Source organism: Phascolarctos cinereus, unplaced genomic scaffold (genome assembly GCF_003287225.1).
Source record: "Phascolarctos cinereus isolate Bilbo 61053 unplaced genomic scaffold, phaCin_HiC Scaffold_4;HRSCAF=312, whole genome shotgun sequence".
Taxonomy (NCBI): domain Eukaryota; kingdom Metazoa; phylum Chordata; class Mammalia; order Diprotodontia; family Phascolarctidae; genus Phascolarctos; species Phascolarctos cinereus.
Window position 1 is genome coordinate 254,358,948 of NW_027555847.1, and position 24,054 is coordinate 254,383,001.

Here is a 24,054-nt window from a genome sequence, read left to right on the forward strand (position 1 = left end):
GGCGTAGTCGGGGTAGGGGTAGCAGGAGGAACTAAAACTACCAAAGATCTTGACAGGAAGAAAACTCAAAGACACAGAGACAAAACTCAAGCATTAGCAGACAACTTAGCAAGGAAAATGTTCACAACAGGCAGAAATTTGGCCTCCATATCTAGTAAACTACTTTAGGCATCTATGAATAAATACTGGAAAACAAAGGAAAATGATTGAACACTTGGTGAGTCAGAAAACCCTGTGAAATTTAAGGAGAACATGGGAACCACCACATGTTATTCCTGAGTGGATTAAAAAAGAAATGAAGAGTTATGAGAGCAGAATTTATAGTTTACACAAAAGAAATAATTAATAGAATAGAAAAACTTCAATCTGCAATGACAAGTCTCACCAAAAACAAAAACCAAAAGATTAAAGACAGGACAATTAATTGGGAAGGCAAATACACAGAAGTGAAGGACAAGTGAAGAGAAGAAAAAGAAAAAAGAAAAGCATTTCAAGAAAACATGCTCTTAATTCAAGAAAAACAAGTTGATCTTGAAGCCAGGGTGTATAGAGACAAACCAAGGCTTTTACTTCTTCCAGAAGAACGTGACAAGTAAAAAAACCTGACTATCACAATATAAAAAATACAAGAGAACTGCCCAGAATTTCTGAACACAGAAAAGTAAATACCAATTGAAAGAATTCATAGATCACCTCCAGAAAAAAACCCCAAAAAACCTAAAGCTGCAAACGACAAAACACAAAGCAGTTAAATTTAACAATTCAATTCTGAAACAACAAATTCTTTAAGAAGGATAAAAGAGAGGGAAAACTGAAGTTCAATAAAATTAATAAATGTTGGCTCAAATTTTAAACAAAACCTGTCAGACTACAGCAATTTATCTAAGAAACCATTATGATTAAGTGGGATTTATTGGATTTGTGGAATGCAAGGACGGTTCAACATTAGGAAAATAATCAATATAATTAATGATAGCAAAACCCCCAAAATTCGAAATCACATCATCATCTCAACATGATGCAAAAAAAAAAAAGCTTTTAACAAAGGATAGCACTCCTTTATGTTAAAAATCCTGTAAAGTATAGCCATAAAGGGACCTTTTTTTATAAGATCATAAAAGACTTCTAAGACTAAAAGCAAGCATCATATGCAATAGAGATACACTAGAATGCTTTCCAATCAATATTGAGAATGAAACAAGGATGCACACTCTCCCCACTATCATTTTATAGAGTTCTAGAAATGGTAGCAACAGTAAGAACACAAGAGAAAGTCATTAAAGGCATAAAGATAAGTAAAGAAGAGATAAAACTATACCTATTTGCTGATGATATGATGGTATATCTGGAAAATCTTAGGGCATCAGCAAAGATACTGAGACAATAGCTTCAGCAACACTGCAGGAATATAATTTCTAAACATCAATAAGAAGACCAAAGAAGCAAAAATAAAAAGGGAAATGCCATTTTAAATAACTACAAAATGCATAAAATATCTGGGAATCAATCTATCAAAGCCCAAAAAAGACTATTATCAATTCAATTACAGGGTGCTCCATGAGAAAGCAACAACTTAGAGGGAGGAGCCAAGATGGCCAAGTAAAGGCAGGGACTCACTTGAGCTCTCCCCCAAACCCCTCCAAATACCTTTAAAAATGACTAAATAAATTCTAGAGCAGCAGAACCCATAAAAAGATGGAGTGAAACAAACTTCCAGCCCAAGACAACTTGGAAGGTTGGCAAGAATGGTCTGTTGCACCGTGGTATGAGAGGCATGCAGTCCAGCGCTGACTAGCGCAAACCATGCCAACACAGATCTGGCCCCAGCCAACACAGATCTGGCCCCAGCAAAGCCAGAGCAGGCCTCCAGGTCACTGAATCACTAGCAGCAGTGGCAGTTTACAGAACTCTCGGCCCACAGATGCCAAAGACAACTTAGAAGGTCGGCAGAAAAGGTCCATCACACCTGGGTGAGAGTGGAGCGCAGTTCAGAGCAGGTCAGGCCAGCATAGCCCCCACCACAGCAAAGCAGGAGCAGGCCTTGGGAGTGACTGAATCAACAGCGGCAGCAGCTGCTTCCAGAACTCTTAGCCCACGGAGAGTTAGGGGGTTGAACAACTGGTCAGAAGAAGATTACAGGGGTCTCTTTGCTAGCACTGAGGCAGGACTCTGTTGATTTGCTCATACTCAGATCAGGGTCACAGTCCTGGGTGGCAGTCCCAGGATGAGGAGGAGCACTAGCATAGCAGAGCTTGTGGCCACAGTGGAGGTAGAACCCTTGTCACAATTCCAGGGCAGAAAAGAGTGCTTGTGGTCGCTCACCTTGGAAGAACTGAAAACTTACAAGTCCCTATAAGTATCTTTGAAAACAGCTACACAAAACCCCTGAAGCCTGGGACAGTGTGCCCCTCACCCTGGAAGCAGAGCCCTACTTTTTTTTGTGTGAGGCAATTGGAGTTAAGTGACTTGCCCAGGGTCACACAGCTAGTAAGTGTCAAGTATCTGGTCTGAGGCCGGATTTGAACTCAGGTCCTCCTGACTCCAGGCCCAGTACTCTATCCACTGTACCTCCTGGTTGCCCAGCAGAGCCCTACTTTAAGAAACAGTTAAAAGTCAAGTAATAGGCTGGGAAAATGAGCAAACAACAGAAAAGAAAAAAACAATTTTTACAGCTGGAGGTATATTCAGTGGTCCTGGTTAGGCTGTGCCAATAAAATAAAAATGACAGTAAAATCAAAGTTAATTTATACTTCAAATGATATGCCAAGGGAACAGGTAAATATGCATTTACACAGTGCCTTCTACTTGCTAGGCACTATGCTAAGTGTTTTACAACTATTATCTTGTTTGATTCTCAAAACAACCCTGCAAGAGATAGGTGCTCTTATCATCCCCTTTTACAGTTATGGAAACTGAGGCAGACAGGGATTAGGGGACTTGCTTAGGGTCACATAGCTATTAAGTGTCAGAGGCCACATATGAATGCAGGTCTTCCTGACTCTTAGTTCACAATGCACTCACATAACTGGATCCTACCAATCAACTCACCAAAGAGATATTTTATAGAATTTGATAAAGCAATAACAAAATCATTTGGAAAAACAAAAACTCTAGAATATAATGGAAAATGACTAAAAGAGGTAGGGTTAAAGATGGAAATAGCAGTTGCAGACCTCAAACTTTATAATAAAGCAGCAGTCATGAAAACCATCCAGTACTGATTAAAAAATAGAGAAATAGGTCAATGAAACTGATTAGATAAGGGAAAGTCAGAAATAAGGAACTCCATAACCTGTGTCTGATAAAATGAAAAATAAATTACACAGGAAAAAACTCCCAGGAAAACTGGAAAGCCATCTAGCAGAAACGTGTTTTGATCAATACCTTATGTTTGGAAAAAGTTAAAATTAAAAGTTGGCACTTTGAAAATTGATAAATCTTTAGCCAACATGATTAGAAAGAAGGAAGAAAATCAACTCAACAGGATAACACAAATGAACAAAGGGAAATCACAACAAAACCTGAAAAAATGAAAGGAAATATTAGAACCCACTTTGCAGTTATATGATAAGAAAATTGGAAACACAAAAGCAGAATTTTAAAAAAGTTTAAAATACAAAAATTAACAGAAGACCAAATAAAGATCTTAATTAATCCAAGGAAACAGGAATATCTTTAAAGAAACTAACAAAGGGAACAACTCCAAGTTACAAGAGAAATCTAACAAATTTTTAAAGAATAATTAGTGACTAGGGACAGATAGGTCATGCAGTGGATAGAGCACCAGCCCTGAAGTCAGGAGGACCTGAGTTCAAATCTGGATTCAGATCAAACACTTGACACTTACTAGCTGTGTGACCTTGGGCAAGTCACTTAACCCCAATTGCCTTTAAAAAAAAAAAGATTAATCAGTGACAATACTACACAAATTATTCTCAACTGAGAAAGAAAGCACTCTGCCAAACTCCTTTCATGAGACTAGCTACCCCTCCTAACAAATAAAGAATTCCCCTCTTCCTATTATAATTTTATATGGTTGCAGAAAAGCTAGCAATAGCAATAAGAAAAAGACATTAGATGTTTAAAGAAAGGCAAAAAGCAGTCAGAACTATCCTAATTTGCTGATGACATGATGGGTAACTTAGAAAATCTTAGGGAATCAGAAACAACAATATGGATTTGGCTCTCTCTTGGGTGGAATGGATAGGGTACTTAACACTGATCTCTGACTCTTGGAGTTAGTCTTATCCTGAATCTTTGACATCCAGAGTGCTAATATTTACTGTACCCTTTGATGTCTTGGGATAATGTGCCCGGGGTTTTTGAGGTCCTGGGCTGGTATTCCTCCAAAGCATTGTCAGGTCCCCTAGCCTAGGTCTTTATTTCTTCTAGTCTTGCTGCCCCTGGACACAGAGCCTTGCAGTTTACTAGTGTTCTAGTAATTTCTGGTCATGTTGGTAGCTTACCAACAGTTCTGCTGATGGGCCTCCTTTCTATTGTTTGCTAGCTTCTGGTTGTTGTTTTTGTTTTGTTTTGGTGAAGTTTTGGGCTCAAAAAAGTCAGTGTATTTTCTAATCGTATTTATTTTAAAAAATAAAGTTTTACTGAGATCTTTTGTGGTTTTTATGTCCTATTAACTTTCCAAATTCATATAACAAATAAAAAAGGAAAAAGAAAAATTAAGTGAAAATGATTAATATACTGAAAAACCTGAAATACACGCATTATTACATACTACCAGACCCACCTACCTCTGCAAACAAGTGGAGAGTAAGGTAATCTCATTATGGGATATAATAAAAGATGGACCCCACCCCAAGGGCCTCAAAAGCCATGGGCACATTATTCTAAGATATCAAAGGGTACCATGAATGTTAGCACTCTGGATGTCAAATATCCAGGATAAAACTAACTCCAAGAGGCAGAGATCAGTGCTAGTACTCAGGGGATCCACAGGGAGATAATTACTTTCAAATGTCAGAGTAAAAATCCAGAGTTTGCACATAAAAGAAAAAAATACCACATGTATAAAGAAAGAAGCAGTTCTCAGTCAGATCTCAGTCAGGATCCCAGGAGCCCTACCAGCTTATACTACAAACATGAGGAGATCTTGGAATATAATGTTCCAAAAGACAAAAGATCTAGGCTGATAATCAAGAATAATTTACCCTTCAAAACCAAGTATAATTCTACTGAATTATGAAAAAAATGAAGTTTTAATGGAAGAAGGGACTTTCAAACATTTCTGGTAAAAAGATCAGAGATGAGTAGGAGCTTTGAAATACAAACACAGGGAATTTGAGCAACTGTAAGGAGTTGTATAATGACGCAGTGCTAACATCCTAAAAGGAGAAGGAATAAGTGTCTCTTCAGAACTTTTATATCTTCAAAGAATATTGAGAGAGTTAAACAAGAAAAACAAGAGAACTTGGGGGAAGATTGGTTCTGTTCTGAGGTTTTGATGACAGGAAGGAGAAGGGAGAAACATAGAAGAAGGAGTCAGGGGAAATGGACATTGGATGAACCTGACTCTTCTGAAATGGAGAAAGGAGGTTAAGCACATACACATAAAGAGTTTGGAACAGAAATACATCAAGTTCAACAAGGGGAAAAGTAAGACTAAGAGAGGGATGGAGTAAGAAAACAGATAATCTGAGGAAGAGAAGTCTCAAGAAAAACAAACACCATGATGATGAAGATGGGAATAAAAGCACCAGGGGAAAATAACTAGACTCTAAAGGTGTGCCTTGGATTGCATCTTAGAAAATTGGGGAATGACTGAACAAATTGTGGCATATCAGTGTAAAAGAATATTATTGCACAGTAACAAATGGTAAAAGAGATTTCAGAAAATCCTTAATAATATGAACTGATTCAGGGTGAAATCAACAGAACCAGAAGAACAATTTACTGGACAGGAACAATGAAAAGAAAAACAACTTTGAAAGACTTAAGGATTCTGATTAATATAATGGCCAAATACGTCTCCAGACTAAAAGGAAGCACATTACCCGTCTCCTGACAGGCACATGATGGACACAAGACCATTATGTGGATTAGTTTTAGCAGTGATGGTGGTGGTAGTAGTAGTGGTACTAGTACTAGAAATCATCATCATCATCGTCATCATTTCATAGTAATAGTAATAATAATAGCTAGCATTTATTATCTATTATGTGTCAGGCACTATGCTAAGCACATTACAAATAACTCATTTGATCCCAACAATCCTGGGAGGTAAGTGCCATTATTATCACTGTTTTGCAAAAGAGGAAACTGAAGCAGACAGAGGTTAAATGATTTGTGTAAGATTACACAACTAGTAAGTGTCTGAGACTAGATTTGAACTGAGGTCTTCCTGACTCCAGGTCCAGTGCCATATCTACTGTGCCACCTAGATGCCTTCAAGCAGAGAGAAAAGACAGCCAACTTGCTATGATAGTGGAAACCTCAGCTCAGCCTTAAGTACCCTTCTAAATGTGTTACTGCTAATCAAAGGAAGATGTGGAAGAGCTACAGGAAGCCAATACGTCAGTGTGTTAGGAGTCTTCGATGCTGACATAAAATTCAGGAAATAAGGATACCTTCTCAAATGTGTGGATAATAGTTGCCAAGCAGTAGTCAGGTGCTAGTCTGTAAAGTTACTGGAATGGACAACAGCTTTAACTCATAAAATAGACGTTATCTCTTGTGCAGTATTAAAATTTTGTTTTTAATACTGAAGTATATTTATGAGAGGGGAGAAACCATCACCCACTCTGAAAGGAAAAAAGACGGATGGTCTGTTTTCTACCAAGAATAAAAGAGAAATTCATTATCATGTAATTGAAGTTTCTATAAGCAATTGAACTTTAGATTGTAAGTAACAGAAACATTTAACACTACATTAAGCAAAAACTGAAGTTAATTTTTTATAGTTGACATTGTGGCTAATACTGCAGTAGGCTAAAGCTACTACAAATGTATTAGCATAAATTATGTTTAGAGCAGTTTCTGAAACGAAATAATCAAGAATCTTTAAATGACCAATTTCATTCAAAGTGGTTCAGAAAAAGATTCATTCTCTCACCCTTATCCAAATGTTGGCTTCCAACTCTATAGGGTTCCGTGGTTCACTGCAGTAGAGACAACATAAGCACCACATTAGAATTTTCTGGTTTTCGTCTGCAGAAAGAAAAACAAAGAAAGGTAGGTTTTATCATACACACACACTCACAGTATTTAGAGCCAAAATTTTTAAATTACCTGAAGAAAAATCAACTATTCCAAATTTACAGAAGACTCAAGATCATGTGAGATATTTGACTTTCAATTTTTTCTTTCCTATGCTACATATGTTTAAATGTAGTTCTTAGGCAGTCACTTTTCTTTCAATCATAATTGATATCCTAAGGGAATCACAGCCACTATTTCCAATTTTGATGTTTTAAGGTGCTAAATATAGATGATGATTTTGAAAACCACTATTCTGACTTAAGATGGAAAATTGAAATGTGTCAGACAAGCCTAGTTCCACACATTACACAGTAAATATCTGAAAACAGCTACAAAGAAGTAAGCTGCTCCATTCAGTTCAAAATTCTACAAGAAGTGAGCATAGATGGAGTTTAGAGGGAACAATGATAAGCAGGATGTTAGAAGTAACATGTTAAATTTAATATACATTAAAAGTATTAGTAAATACTTTTATGTGTAGTAAACTTTTCATGTACAATGCCTATTTTCTGATCTTTTTTGTTTAGAAATGTTCATATTTGTTAATGACTTTCTGGTTCATAATTTTTTTTTTAAAATCAAAGTAATTTGAGGAAGGAGAAGCACTAATAGTTCAGAAGTCAGGAATGGCTTAATAGAGTAAGTGGCACTTAAGGTGAGGAAAATAAGGATTTTAAGAGTAAGAAATAAGAATCTAGGAATGAAGAACAGCTTTTGCAAAGCCATAGGACAAGCACATGTCTTGGAAAGAGCTCTGAACCTGAATTTCTCATCATACTTGAATCTGAATCCTGGCTCTGCCATTTAATACCTGTATGACACTGGACAAGTCATTTGACCTTCAGAACTCAGTTTCTTCATTTATAAACTGGGGGAGTTAAACTGGATGACCTGTAAGATCTCTTCTAGCTATACATGTATGATACTATGATCCTGAGTGTTCTGGAAACAAAGAGAAGTCTGGCTTGGCTGAAATTTTACAGGATATTAATGAGAGTAATAAGAAATAAAGCTGAAAAGGTATATTGGAGCAAGACTGCAGAGGGCCTTCAATGCCACCCTATAGAATTTGAACGTTCCCTATGGGCAAAAAGGCTTAAAGATTATTGAAAGCTTTAGAGAAGTATGGGATGAGACATGGTGAGCCTTTGCCTAAGATGGTGCCTCTGGCAGTTGAAGAAAGTGGTATCTTTTCTAAATTTAGAGCCAAGTTGTAGGACCAGTGATTATAGATATATCACTTCACAAACTTACGGGTTATGGTAGTTATTCATTTATCAGAAAAATAATAATCTTCTTTTAAGAGGATAAAGTCATATTAATAGATCAAATTTTCAGATTATGACAAAAAATTCTATAAGAGTCCATGACTACATGTGGCCACTGAATTACCTTTCTTCTGCAAATGACATATTTTAGCTTGTGCAAGATGGCACTTTTGACTGGAATATACTGTTATTAAAAACTGAATGCTAAAACTGTAATAAATATATGCATACTTTAAAAAAATATGATCTTTCCAAGTACAAAAAGTTAGACTACATATAAGTTTCTTCAAAACTAATGATTCTTTGATCCTGAAATTTAAAGAAACTATGAATATGGGGGTGGGAGGAGAAATCAACATTGAAAGCTATGTACAAAACTTTTAATAGTCACTTAAAGCAGTGTTCTTTTATCTCTTCCTGTGCAGAATATGTGTAACTACCAATAATAATGCAAATGCTCTGAGATACACAAAATGTATTCCTATAAAATCCTATAAGGACAGTACTGGAGATATTAATATGCACATTTTACAAATATATGGGTCGGTATGGCATAGTGGCCTCAAAGCCAGGAAAATCTAGGTTCGAGTCCTGGCTCTGTGACCTTAGGAAAGTCAACCTCTCAGTGTTCTAGGCAACTCTCTTAAAACCATAAATTGCAGAGAAAGTGCTGGTCATCACTGAAAAAGGGAGTTATTTTACCTATGAGTTTTCCATGGTAATGAAATTACAGGTCTCGTTCGGAACCCAGATTTACACATGAGGAAATTTGCGACTCAAAGAAGGTAAGTGATTTATTTTTTCTTTTAAAATTTTTTAAACTATAAAATAGAAAATTGTCAACAGACTAACATTTCTATATACAAAGGTGAGAAAAATAATTGCATATGAAACTATGAACCTATTAAACTGTTTTTAATATTTTTTATAAAAACATATTTTAAATTTAACATGTAATTGTTAATGTTGAACTATTGTCTTTCTCCTCTTCTGAATTTCCTTATCTTCAGTATAGATTTTAAATGAGATTTGCTTTTTTTTCAACACTAGACATCCCCAGATTCTTCCCCACAACTCTCCTCATTCCCCAGTAAAAAGTCCTTCCTTATAATAAATAGGGCTAGCCAAGAAAATTATTAACAGTATCTGAAAATGTCTCTCATTCTGCACTGAATCTATCACCCTGTGGCAGGCACACTTCCTCTTCAATTCTTTGAACTTATGATGGGTCACTGTACTGATCAAAGTTCCTAAGTCTTTCAAAATTGTTTTACATTATGACTGATGCTGCAGTCACTGTACAAATAATCCTCCTAGTCCTACCCATTTCACTCTGCATTAATCATCTAAGTCTTCACAGGTTTCTCTAAATTTTTGTCATTTTTTTATAGAACAACAGTATTCCATTACAATAATATACCCTAATTTGATTAATCATTCCCCAACTGATGAGCACACATGTTTGCTATGAGAAAAAGTGCTGTTGAGAGGTGGAGTCAAGATGGAGGAATAAAGGCAGGGATTAACATGAGCCCTCCCCCAAACCCCTCTAAATACCTTTAAAAAATGACTCTAAACAAATTCTAGGGCCACCGAACTCTCAAAAGGACAGAATGAAACAAATTTCTAGCCCAAGACAACTTGGAAGGTTGGCAGGAAAGGTCTGTTGCACCACAGTGAGAAAGAAGCGTAGTCCAGTGCAGGCAGGTTACGCCAGTGTAGACAGGGCCCCGGACAACCCGCAGCAGGCCTCTGGGCAACTGAATCACTGGCAGTGGTAGCAGTTTTAAGACCTCTCAGCCCACAGATGCCAAAGACAACTTGGAAGGTCAGAAGGAAAGGTCTGTGGCACCTGGGTGAGAGTGGAGCACAGTACAGTGCAGGCTGTGCCAGCACAGCCTTGGCCACAGCAAACAACAAGCAGGGCTTGGGAGTGAATGAATCAGCAGTAGCAATGTCAGTGGCTGCTTCCAGAGCTCTCAGCCCACAGGCAGTAAAGGGATTGAACAATTAGCTGGTCAGGAGATCACAGGGGTCTTTTGGCTAGCACTGAGGCAGGACTGTTGCTTTGTCCATTTTTGGAGGTGGGTCACAGTTCTAGGGTGAGGAGTATGAGCATAGCAGAGCTTGCAGCAGCAGTGGAGCCCCAAGCCCTCCTCACAGTTCCAGGGCAGAAAAGAGTGCTTGTAGTCGTTCACAGACCAGAGCACAGGCCAGAAGCAGAGTAAACATCTCTCCTAGATCTTAACTCCTTGGAAGAACCGAAAAATCACAGAACCCTACAAGTGTCTCTCAAAACAGCTGCACAAAACCCCTAAAGCTTGGGACAGTGCTCCCTCCACCCTGGAAGCAGAGCCCTACTTTAACAAAGAGTAAAAAATTAAGTAACAGGCTAGGAAAATGAGCAAGCAATGGAAAAAAACTTCTGCCTATAGAAAGTTATTATGATGACAATGAAGATCAAAACATAAACTCAGAAGAAGACAATAAAGTCAAAGCTCCTAAAATCCAAAGTCTCCCGGGAAATATCATTTGGTCTCAGGCCACCGAAGAGCTCAAAAAAGATTGTGAAAATCAAATAAGAGAGGTAGAGGAAAAATTGGGAAGAGAAATGAGAGTGAAACAAGAAAATAATGAAAAACCAGTCAATAGCTTAGTAAAGGAGACACAAAAAATAACGAAGAAAATACCACCTTAAAGAACAAATAGTAAAAAAAGGTACAAAAAGACAATGAGGAGAAAAATGCCTTAAAAAGCAGAACTGGCCAAATGGAAAAGGAGGTCCAAAAGCTCACTGAAGAAAATAATTTCTTAAAAATCAGAATGGAGCACATGGAATCTAATGACTTTGTGAGAAATCAAGAAACAATAAAACAAAACCAAAAGAATGAAAAAAAAAATAGAAGACAATGTGAAATATCTCATTGGAAAAATGGCTGACCTGGAAAATAGACCCAGGAGAGATAATTTAAAAAATTATCTGACTACGAGAAAGCCATGATTAAAAAAAAGAGCCTATATATCATCTTTCAAGACATTATCAAGGAAAACTGCCCCAATATTCTAGAACCAGATGGTAAAATAAATATTGAAAGAATTCACTGATTATCTCCTGAAAGACATCTCAAAACGAAAACTCCCAGGAATATTATAGCCAAATTCCAGAGTTCCTTGGTCAAGGAAAAAAATAATGCAAACAGCCAGAAAGAAACAATTCAAGTATGGTGGAGCCACAGTCAGGATAACACAAGATTTGGCACTTTTACATTAAAGATTGGAGGGCTTGGAATCTGATATTCTGGAGGGCAAAGGAGCTAGGATTACAACCAAGAATCACCTACCCAACAAAACTGAGTGTAACCCTTCAAGAGAAAAAAAAATAGACATTCAATGAGATAAAAGACTTTCAAGCATTCTTAATGAAAAGACCAGAGCAGAAGAGAAAATTTGACTTTCAAATATGACTCAAGAGAAGCATAAAAAGGTAAACAGGAAAGGGAAATCATAAGGGACTTAATAAGGTTAAACTATTTACATTCCTACATAGGAAGGTGATGTTTGTAACTCATAAAACCTTTCTCATTATTAGGGCAATTAGAAGGAGTATATATAGAGAGAGGGCACAGGTGTGAGTTGAATATGAAAGGATGATATCTAAAAAATAAAATTAAGGGTAAGAGAGGAATGCACTGGGAGAAAGGCAAATGGAGAGGTAGGATGGGGTAAATTATCTCACGTAAAAGAAGCATGAAAAAGCTTTTACAGTGGAGGAGAAGAGGGGGTCTCATCAGAATTGGCTCAAAGAGGGAATAACATACACACTCAATTGGGTATAGAAATCTATCTTACCCTACAGGAAAGTAGGAGGGGAAGGGGATAAGAGAATGTATGTGTGTGGGGGTGATAGAAGGGAGGGCAGATTGGGGGAGGGGGCAGTCAGAAGCAAAACACTTTTGAGGAGGGACATGGTGAAGGGAGAGAGAGAATAAGACAAAGGGGGATAAAGATGGAGGGAAATACAGTTAGCAATAGTAACTGTGAAAAACTTTTTTGGGGGGCTAGGCAATGGGGTTAAGTGACTTGCCCAGGGTCACACAGCCAGTAAGTGTTATGTGTCTGAGGCCAGATTTGAACTTAGGTCCTCCTGAATCTAGGGCCAGTGCTCTATCCACTGTGCCACCTAGCTGACCCTGTGAAAAACATTTTGAAGCAAGTTTCTCTGATAAAGGCCCATTTCTCAAACATACAGAAAAATGAGTCAAATAAGAGTCACTCCTTAACTGCTAAATGATCAAAAGACATGATCAGTGTTCAGATGAAACAATCAAAGCTATCTATAGCCTATGAAAAAATACTCTAATTCACTATTGATTGGAGAAATGCAAATTAAAACAATTCTGAGGTACTACCCCATACCTATTAGATTGGCTAATAGGACAGAAAAGGTAAATAACAAATGTTGGATGGGATGTAGGAAAAACGAGACAAGAATGCTTTGTTGGTAGAGTTGTGAACTGATCCAACAATTCTGTAGAGCAATTTGGAACTATGCTCAAAGGGCTGTAAAACAATGCATACCCTTTGACCACACTACTAGGTCTGTATCCCCAAAGAGATAAAAAAACAAAAAGGAAAAAGGCCTATATGTACAAAAATATTTACAGGAGCTCATTTCTGGGGGCAAAGAATTAGAAATTGAGGGCATGCCCATCAATGGCTGAACAAATTGTGGTATTTAATTATGATAGACTACTATTGTACTGTAAGAAATGATGAGCAGGATGCTCTCAGAAAAATCTAGAAAGACTTGCATGGGCTTATGCAACATGAAATGTACTGTGTACAAAGTAACAGCAATAATGTGTTTGAAGTTGTGAATGACTTAGCTATTTTCAGCAATACAATGATCTAAAACAACCCCGAAGGACTTATGAAGAAAAATGTTACCCATCCCCAGAGAAAGAACTGATAGTGTCTAAATACAGACTGAAGCATATTTTTTAACTTTATTTTTCTTGAGGGTTTTTTTTTTTGGCCTACATTTTATTTCACAACATGACTATTATGGATATGTTTTGCATGACTACACATGTATAACCTTCATTGAACTTCTTGCCTTTTCAATGAAGGGATGGGGAGGGAGGGAGGAAGAGAATTTGGAACTCAAAGTTTTAAAAACGAATGCTGAAAATTGTTCTTACATGTAATAACTGAGGAAAAATTAAAAATTTAATAATTTAAAAAAAGAGAAAAAGTGCTATTATGCTAGATCTTATACCATTTTATCTTTGGGAGCCATATGCCTAATAGGGGTATCTCAGGGTTAAAGGTTATATAGAATTTACTGATCTTTGAGGTAGGAGTTCTGTTCACCCCAGCTTACTGGCCACTCCCATCCAGATCTCCTTAGACCCCTCTTCCAGTCACCCCAACCTATGGGGCCACTCCTAGTTCCCTCCTACAGTCTTTCTGTATATAAGGTCCATCTTGTCTCCTTTAAGGTGCTTAGATTCTTAAAATCTAGCCACTGCTCAGATTCTTAGAATCTAGCCAATACCTTACAGATGCTCAGATTCCTTAAGAGTCTGGTTAATATGGCGGATCTTTAATAAACCTTGTTTTTGGCTGAAAATAAATAAATACAATTCACCTAAAACATAATAAATTCTGCTTTGGCCTCTAAATTTAATTCCATAGGAATCTACATGTTTCCAGTATGTTTCTTAAAAACAACACATTGAATGGGGCGAGGTAGGCAGGAAGGGCTAAGATTCTGGGAAGATGGAGGAATAGGTTGGAAAACTTTCAGCTCTCCAAATTTCCTCCACAAAAAAAGGCAGAACATCACCTTGGAGCAGTGGAAATAAACAAAAGCTGGGGTAAGGCAGTTGTCTCTCTAAGACAACTTGAGAAGACCCCAGGAAAGACCTGACCTCCAGGGCCAAAGGTTCAGCCTGAGTGAAGTGCAAATACCTACAGGCTGACTCCCTGGGAATCAACAAACAAGAAGCCCTGGGAACAGCTAGGTTGAGAAGCAGCCTCGGCCTTAGAAACTTTCATCTTACAGTTGGAGTCTGATGGCTGAGTAGGAGAAGATTGAAGGACCTTCCACTGTGGAGGGACATCACGCACAGCTGTGCTGACCAGACTCGTCTGGGCTGTGGCTGTGGGGAGGAGCTAGCACACACCTAGTGAGTGCAGTAGCAGAGGACTGGGGACCCTGCTGGCTGTGGGCACTTGCAGGAAAGCAGAGTCCCTGGTTTCAGTTCCAGGGCTGAGAAGCCAGCTGCAGCTTGCTGCCACTAGAGGGAATGCTGGGAACAAGATCATTTGCAGGACAGTGTGGCTAGGGGCCCTAGCTGTGGCTAACGATTGGAGGGGGGAGCCCAGGGTTGGGCCCAGGGACAGACCTGAGAAAATAACAGTAAGAAGGACCTGAGGCATAGAGCATCATTCCTCATACCTCAGAGTTAGGACTTGATTACACTAATATCTGCTAAAAACAAAACTATATAAATAAATAAAAACAAGCAAGCAAAGGAGAAAGAGCCTAACCATCAAATACTACTATGGGAACAGAGAAGATCCTTCAGAGGAAGATAATGGAGCTAAAAAAGTTGTTCCTTTTTCAATGAGAAACGTCAAATGGTCCCAAGCACAGAGAGTTCTTGGAAGAACTTAAAAGAAACTTTAAAAAGAAAATAACAGATATAGATGAAAACCTAGAAGAAAAAAAAAGAGCAATTCAGAATAATCAAGAAAATTATGAAAAGAAAGTCAACCAATTTGAAATAGAGAATCAAAAACTTAAGGAAGAAAATAATTCCTTGAAAACTAGAATCGGGCAAGGGGAAGCCAATGATATTCTAAGACACCAAGAAATAATAAAACAAAATGAAAAGAATGAGAAAACAGAAAAGAAAGTGAAACATCTCATCAGAAAAACTGATCTAGAGAACAGATTGAGGAGAAATAATTTAAGAATTGTCAGACTACCTGAAAATTATGATAAAAAATATCTTGATATAATATTAAAAGAAATTATCAAGGAAAATTGCCTTGAAATTCTAGAACAAAGCAGGAAAAAAAACAAAAAAACAAAACAACTACCAATCATGACCTGAAAGAGATCCCAGGAGGAAAAATTATGAGAACATCATAGTCAAATTTCAAAGCTCCCAGGTTAAGGAGAAAATATTGGAAGCAACAAGAAAAAAACAATTTACATATCATGGAACTACAATAAGGATTACACAAGACCTAGCAGCTACTATGTTGAAGGACCATAGGTTTTAGAATACTATATTTTGTAGAGCAAAAGAAATAGGGTTACAACCCATCAAAGTATAATCCTGAATTTTAAAAAAAAAGGATATTTAATGAACTTGAAAGACTTTCAGGTATTTGTGACAAAAACAGCAGAACTTAAGGGAAAATGTGAGATATAACATCCACGAGAAATATGTCATACATTAAACACCAATCATAAGGGATTCAATAAAGTCAAATTGTTTACTTTTGATATGTGAACATATTATCAGTACTCTTATGACCATCATTATTTGAGTAGTTCGAAAGAAAGGTTTGGGCTGAGCTGAGTATGATGGGGTGATTCTAAAAAAATAAAACTATGTAGGGAGAGGTAAAAAGAGTCACTATCTCAGACAAATGAGACATAAAAGGAAAAATTGATACAGAAGAAGCTACTAGGGAGAGGGCAGATAGTGCTGGAACCTTACTCTACTCTGAAATGGATTAAAGAGAGAACAACATATATACCCAGAACGGTATAAAAGTCTTCTAAATTCAGAAAGAAATAAGAGGGCAAGGGGATAGGGTCAGGGGGAGAGAACAAGGGAGAGACTCTTGGAGGGGAAGGTAGATTCAGGAATAGGAGAGCAAGGCAGCAGATAGAAGTAAAGCAGAGGGGTGAGGAGGGATAGCGTAAATAGGGTGAGAAGGACAGTGAGGAAAAACAGGAAGAAGGAAAATACACAACAAATAATTGTAGTTTAGAATGTGAATGAGATGAATTTACCCATAAAATGGAAACAGATATCAGATTAAAAATTTGAATTCAACAATATGTTTATTTCAGGAAATATTATAAAAATGAGAGATACAAAAAAAGATAAAATAAAGGGCAGGAGTAGAATTTATTATGTAAAAGAAGCAAGGGTAGTAATCATGATCTCAAAGTTAAAATTAAAATAGATTTAATCAAGAGAAAAATAGAGAAACTACACTATATTACCAATATTATTCAATATTGTTTTAGACCATTTAAAATACCTAGACAGAATAAAATAACCTGAGCATATACCTGCCAACACAGACATGGGAACTAAATGAACATAAATATAAAACACTTTTTATACAAATAAAGTCAGATCTAAATAAGTGAAGTAGTATTTATTGTTCATGGGTAGGTAAAACTAATATAATTTAAAAATTACAATTTTACCTAACCAATTTATTTATTCAGTGTTATCCCAACAAATTACTAAAAAATTATCTTACTGAGTTAGAAAAAATAATAAAAAAAATTCATTTGGAAGAACAAAAGGTCAGGAACTTCAAAGAAACCACAGAAAAAAGACGTAAAGGAAATAGATTCAACAGTATCAGACCTTAAATTATATTATAAGGTAAGAACACTGTTGAAGTGTAAAATGGATAATTTTGACTATTTTAAATTAAAATTTTCTTTTATAAATAAAACCTACATAGCCAAGAATAGAAAGAATATAGAAAACTGGGAAAAAACTTTCACAGACAATCTCTCAGATAGGACGTGATTGGGTTGGAATACTGCTGTGGTGTAGGAAAAGATGAGCTGGTTGATTTAGAAAAACATGGAAAGACCTAGACATCTGAAGGAAGATGCTATCCACCTCCAGAGAAATAGATGACAAGTGGACATAACACATAGTAAACACATAACACCTAAAAGCAAACCTAAAAGTCCTATTACTCAAACCCAAATCCAGGTCAGGAACTTACAAAATCAGAGTAGGAGAGAAGCTCTAAGACATCACACTGGATTAGGCCTCCTATTAGGATCAATTAAAGTTTGTGGGTCCATGGCCTGAGCTATCCCTGAGACCTAGGAATAACAGAACACTCAATACCTTCAGAAAACAGCAATAAAACCAAAGAAGATACAAGATAAAACCAAACACAATTCACAATTCCTTCTAGAAGTGCTCGGAGCCTGGTCCTAAGTCAGGAAGTCTGGAAGAATAAGAAAACAAAAAAGAACACTATCATAATGAGCTATTATGGACTTCCAAGTGACATGACTAAAGAGATACAGAAGACCTTTTCTCTATTCCCCATGACCTTTCAAAAACAGAAATTATGCACCAAAGATTAAGCACTTCACCTTTCTCCATAGTCTAGGGCACTCTAAATACAAAAGACAGTTAAAAAAATAGAAAAATAAAACACTCTCATAAATTTATGCTAAGCTCACTCTTACTTCCCTTACTTCCTATCACACTAGAGGCAGCAAGGCTAGACCATAAGACCCAGGGACCTAACAACACATAGGCTTGCAACAAAGCCCAGCCCCTCCAGTGCTGTGGAGATATGGATTCCAGGCTATAGAGCTTGCTCTAATGCTTGGAACAGCACCTGGTACATAGTAAGCACTTAATAAATGTTTATTGATTGACTAGGATAAGAAAGACAGTGCCATAGTGGCAGCATTCTCTACTGCAAAGGATCTCTGCAGGATAAGGAAATAACAGAGGGGCAGGAGACACATCTGTGCTTGAAACAGAGCTCAATTCCATGTCCCTTCTCCAAGAGTTTCAGAACCAAAATTAAAGAAATCAACACTATGGCACCAGCATGGCAGCTCACCAAACTGCTGGCGTTGGGCCAGAGAAGTGACAAACTGAGGGAATAGGACAGGACATCAAGAAAATACGTGGGGTTGGGGTGATGCAGCACTCCAATAAGCCTGAGTAAAAGAGCTCAGCGTCCAGCAGGACCGATTTTGTCCCTTCAAAAGTCACTTTAGGCAAATACCTAAGCTGGAAAACTTCGAATTGCCCAACATGAGAAGGCTGAGATCTTTGAAATTCAGGCCACAGGGAAATCCCACAATCACAGGAGGGGGAGTCAGAAACAGAGCAATAGGAATGAGGAAGGGGAAAAAAGATTAATGTTATCAATGATCTCAGAAGGAAGAAAATCCAGACCTTAAACATAAGCAGATAAATCAACAAGGAAAACATTAACAGCAGGAAGAAATACCACCTACAGATTCAGTAAATGGGTTCTCACATTTATGAATAGATATTGTAAAACAAAAGAGAACAATTCAACACAATAGGACAAAAACCCTGTTAATTTGAGGAGAACACAAACACAACTTGCTGTTCCTGAGTGGTTTAAATGAGAATTATGAGAGCAGAATTTATGTTCTGTAGAGCAAAAATAATGGGCAAAATAGAAAAACTTTAATCTCACCAAAAATAAAAACAAAAGAGAAAGAATTGATTAGAATGCAAATGCACAGAACTAAAGGACAATAAAAAGAAAAAAGTAGGAACATTTCAAGAAAACAGAGTATCCAAATTCTTAAATGAAATGTTAAATGAATTATAAGAGGAAATAGTAAAATTATATTAGTGTAGGACCTCAACTTTGACCTTTTAGTGTTAGATAAATCTAACCATAAAATAAATAAGAAAGAATTTAGGAAGATGAATAGAATTTTAGTAAAGTCAGATATGACAGGCCTCTAGAGAATTCTGAATGAGAATAGGAAAAGGTATAGCTTTTTTTCTCAGCTGTACATTGCATCCTCACAAAAAATGACCATGTATTAAAGCATAAAAACCTCACAAATAAATGCAAAAGAGCAGAAATATTAAATGTACCCTTTGGGGACCATAATTCAATAAATTACATTCAATAAAAGTCTTTTGAGATATAGATTAAAATATACCTGGAAATTAAATAATTGAATCCTAAAGAATGTGTGGGTCAAAAAACAAATGATAGAAAGAAATCAATAACTTAAAGATAATAACCTTAGAGACGACACACCAAAATTTGTGGGATGTACCTAAAGCATAACTTAGGGGAAAAGTTTGATCTTGTAATGTCTTCATCATAAAAGAAAGAGCAGATCAATAAGTCAAGCATTCAACAACAACAAAAAAAACTTAGAAAAAAAAATTAAAAATTCCAAATTAAACACCAAAATGGAAACTTTGAAAATAAAAGGGAGATGAATAAAACTGAAAATTTTAAAAAATTGAACTAATGCATAAAACTAGAAGCTGTTTTTTTAAAAAATAAAAGTTAAACTATTAATTTGATTAAAACACAGAAGAAAAACTAGTATAAAAAATGAAAAGGATGAATGTATTACCAATGAGGATAAAATTAAAGCAATTATTAGGAGATATTTTGCCCAGTTATATGACAATATAACTGACAATCTAAGTGTACTGGATGAATATTTACAAAAATATCAATTGCTCAAATTAACATAAGAGGAAATAGAATACTTAAATAACAATATGTTAGAAAAAATTAAATAAGCCATCAATCAGCTCCCTAAGCAAAAAATCCCCAGGACCAGATGGATTTCCAAGTGAATTATACCAAAAATTTAAAGAACAATTAATTCCAATGCTATGTAAACTATTTAAAAAGCAGGCAAAGGTGTTCTACCAAATTTCTTCTATGTCATAAATATGGTTTGGATAACTAAAACAGGGAAAACAAAATTGGAGAAAGAAAACAACAGACCAATTTCCCTAATGATGCAAAATTTTTCAACAAAATACTAGCAAGAAGACTACAGCAATATATCACAAAGAACATACACTATTATACCAACCAGGGTTGGCTCAATATTAGGAAAACTATAAGTAAAACTGAGCATTTCAATAACAAAAAACAAAACAAAAATTATGACTATGTTAATAAATGTTGAAAAAGCATTTGACAAAATACAACACCATTGCTATAAAAATACACGAATGAACAAGGAGCTTTTCTTAAAATAATAAGTAATATCTACCTAAAATCAAGAGCATTACCTGTAATGGGAATAAACTAAAAGCCTTCCCAATAAAATCAGAGGTGAAGCAAGGACATCCATTATCACCATGATTATCAATACTATACTAGAAATACTAGCTATAGCAACAAGACAAGAAAAAGAAATTAAAAGAATAAGAAAAGGCAATAAACAAGGAAACTTCACCACTACTACCATAACCACCCTCACTTCCCACCCCCTACCCCCAAGTGGAGTTTCAAGGACCATGTGAGGAGCTTTGGTACTTCTACTTGTGGGCTGGGTTGACCTAATTGGTGAGGTCTCACTGTGTCTACCTGGCCCAGATAAAATCACTATCTTTTACCCTGGACATTCATATATTCCTCCCTACCCCCATTTTTTACCTCATAGTCTCAGAACTGTAATCAAATCAATACTAATATTACTTCTAAAAAGTACGTGTCAACCATCTGTTCTATGTCTCCACTCATTGCCCCAGTAAAATCCTTAATATAAAGGAAGACAAATATAGAGAAATATTTACTGCTTATGTCTGGAAAGTGGGAATGAAATAAATATGACAATATTACTTAAAAGTAATTTCTTTTGTTTTTTTTTCTTCTAAATAGTATTTTATTCTTTCCAATTTACAGTAAGGTCAATTTTTAACATTCTTTTTTTAAATAAAATTTGAAGTTCCAAATTTTCTTCTTCCCTCCCTGCTCTCCATTTTCTCTAAGGTGATAAGCAATTTCATACAGCTTATACATGCAATCATGTAAAACATATTTCTATATTAGTCATATTGTGAAAGAAATATCAGAACAAAAGGAAAAAACTATGAAAAAAATAAAGAAAGTGAAAAACAGTTATGATTGTGGTTTGTCCTTTGTTCTTGAAGAGGACCTTGACAATCAGGGAGATGATGACATGACTTGCAATTGACTTTGATTTGAGTGAGAAAGGGCTGTGCAAAGTCACCAGCCTCACTTTCTCCTCCTGAGCCATCTGGGTCCAGTGGCCAGATATTCATCAGGACAACTGGAGATGACCCAGGATGTAATGGGAGACCTTGGCCCTTTTAAGCTAAGGTCTTTTCAAGTTCTCACTTCGAGTGAGGCAATGCCCATTCAGTGAATAGGCCTCTTTAAGAAGGGAGTCAAGGGATGATCCCTTTAATTAAAAAAAACCAAATCAAACTAGGAGGGAAGACCCTCAGGGTTGCTGGCCAAAAGAGAAACAGTTACTATTTACATTCACTCTGAGCCAGGAGGGCCCAAAAAAACCCCAATATGCTTTGATCAACATTCAGACTCCATAAGTTCTTTCTCTGTATATGGATACATTTTCCAGCATGAGTCTTTTGGATTGCATTGCTGAGAAGAACTAAATAATTCGCAGTTGACCATCACACAATGTTGCTTTTACTATGTACAGTGTTCTCCTGGTCCTGCTCACTTCACTTTGCATCAGTTCATTTAAGTTCAAGTTTTTCTGAAATCCAACTGCTTCTTATTTCTCATAGCACAAGAGTATTCCCTTACATTCATATACCACAACTTGTTCATCCATTCCCCAATTAAAAGCCATTTCCCAACTGATAAAATAGTCAAAGGATATGAACAGACAGATTTCAGAAGAAATCAAAGTTATTAACAGTCATAGGAAAAAATGCTCTAAATCACTAATAAATTAAAGAAATGTATAGGGATCCTGCTTCTGGGAGCCAAGAGGGTAGAATAAGAAGTAAGTTGCTCTCCTGTGTGACCATGGGCAAGTCATTTAACCCCAACTGCCTTAATGAAAAAAAAAAAGAAGAAGTAAGTTGCTCTCACCCTCCCTCACTGACCTCTGAAAGCCCAGAAAATATCAACCCAGGAAAAACCCAGAACCAGCAAAAAGGGCACGGAATTTTAAAAGTCAAGTAAGAGAGGCAGAGGAAAAATAGGAAGAAAAATGAGATTGATGCATGAAAATTATGAAAAAAGGTTCAACAGCTTGGTAAAGGAGGCAAAAAAAAATTCTGAAGAAAACAACACCTGAAAAAAATGGAATAGGCCAAATGTTAAAAGAGGTACAAAAATCCAATGAAGAGAAGAATGCCTTGAAAAGCAGAACTGACCAAATGGAAAAAGATATACAAAAATTCATTGAAGAGACGAATGCCTTGAAAAGCAGAATTGACCAAAAGGAAAAAGTGGTACAAAAATCCACTGAAGAAAAGAACTCCTTAAAAATTAGAATCAGGCAAGTGGAAGCTAATGACTCCATGAGGCATCAAGATACAATAAAACAAAACCAAAAGAATGAAAAAAAAAATAGAAGAAAATCTCATTGGTCTTATATCTCATTGGAAAAACAACTGACCTGGAAAACAGATCCAGGAGACAGAACGTAAGAATTATTGGACTACCTGAAAGTCATGACCAAAAAAAAGAACCTGGACATCATCATTCAAGAAATTATCAAGAAAAATTGTCCTGATATTTGAGAACCAGAGGGAAAAACAGAAATGGAAAGAATCTACTGATCATCTCCTGAAGGGGACCCCAAAATGAAAACTCCCAGAAATATTATAGCCAAATTCCAGACCTCCCAGGTCAAAGAGACAATATTCCAAAGATCCAAAAAGAAACAATTCAAATATCAGGATAACACAAGATCCAACAGTTTCTATACATTAAAGGACTAGAGGACTTAGAATACAATATTCCAGAGCGCAAAAGAGCTAGGATTACAACCAAGAATCACCTACCCAGCAAAGCTGGGTAAAAATCTTCAGGGGAAAAAATGGATGGATATTCAATTAAATAGAGGACTTTCAAGCATTCCTGATGAAAAAAACAGAGCTGAATAGAAAATCTGACTTTCAAATACAAGATTCAAAAGAAATATAAAAAGATAAACAGGAAAGAGACAATCATAAGGGATTCAACAAGGTTAAACTGTTTACATTTCTACATGGGAAAAATATTTGTAACTCCCAAAAACCTTCTCATTATTAAGGCAGTTAGAAGGAGTCACACAGACAGAAGACACAGGTGTATGTTGAATATGATGGGATGATTATCTAAAAAAAGTAAAATTAAGGGGTAAGAAAGAAGAAAACACTGGGAGAAGGGGAAAGGGAGAGGTAAAATGGGGTAAAATGTCTGACATAAAAGAGGTGTGAAAGAGCTTTAATAGTAGAAGGTAAGATGGTGGAGAGGAAAGGAGGAGCGTGTGAACTTTCTCTCATCAGAACTGGTTCAAAGAGTGAATAACATACATGTCCAGTTGGGTGTAGAAATATATCTTACCATACATGAGAGTAGGAGGGGAAGAGGATAAGAGAAGTGGGGGAGAGGGAGACAAGAGCTGATAGAAGCAGACTCAGGGAGGTAAAAGTCAGAAGCAAAATACTTTTGAAAATGGAGAGGGTAAAAAGACAGAGAGAGAGTAGGATAAACGGGGTGTGGGGAGAGGGAACAGGATGGAGGGAAATACATAGTTGGTAATCATTACTGTGGAAAAAATGTTTACAGCAAGTTTTCCTGATAAAGA

At 36.5% G+C, this 24,054-nt stretch overlaps 1 protein-coding gene across 2 annotated transcripts in view; it reads right to left on the reverse strand.

Annotated features, from left to right (window-relative positions):
* Positions 1-24,054, reverse strand: part of FANCC (FA complementation group C) — a 206,777-nt gene that overhangs the window by 122,182 nt on the left and 60,541 nt on the right. For both annotated transcript variants that reach the window (XM_020971702.2, XM_020971701.2), the window contains exon 4: positions 7,070-7,164. In XM_020971702.2, the coding sequence (XP_020827361.1) occupies positions 7,070-7,164 (95 nt within the window). The remainder of the gene's footprint in view (positions 1-7,069; positions 7,165-24,054) is intronic.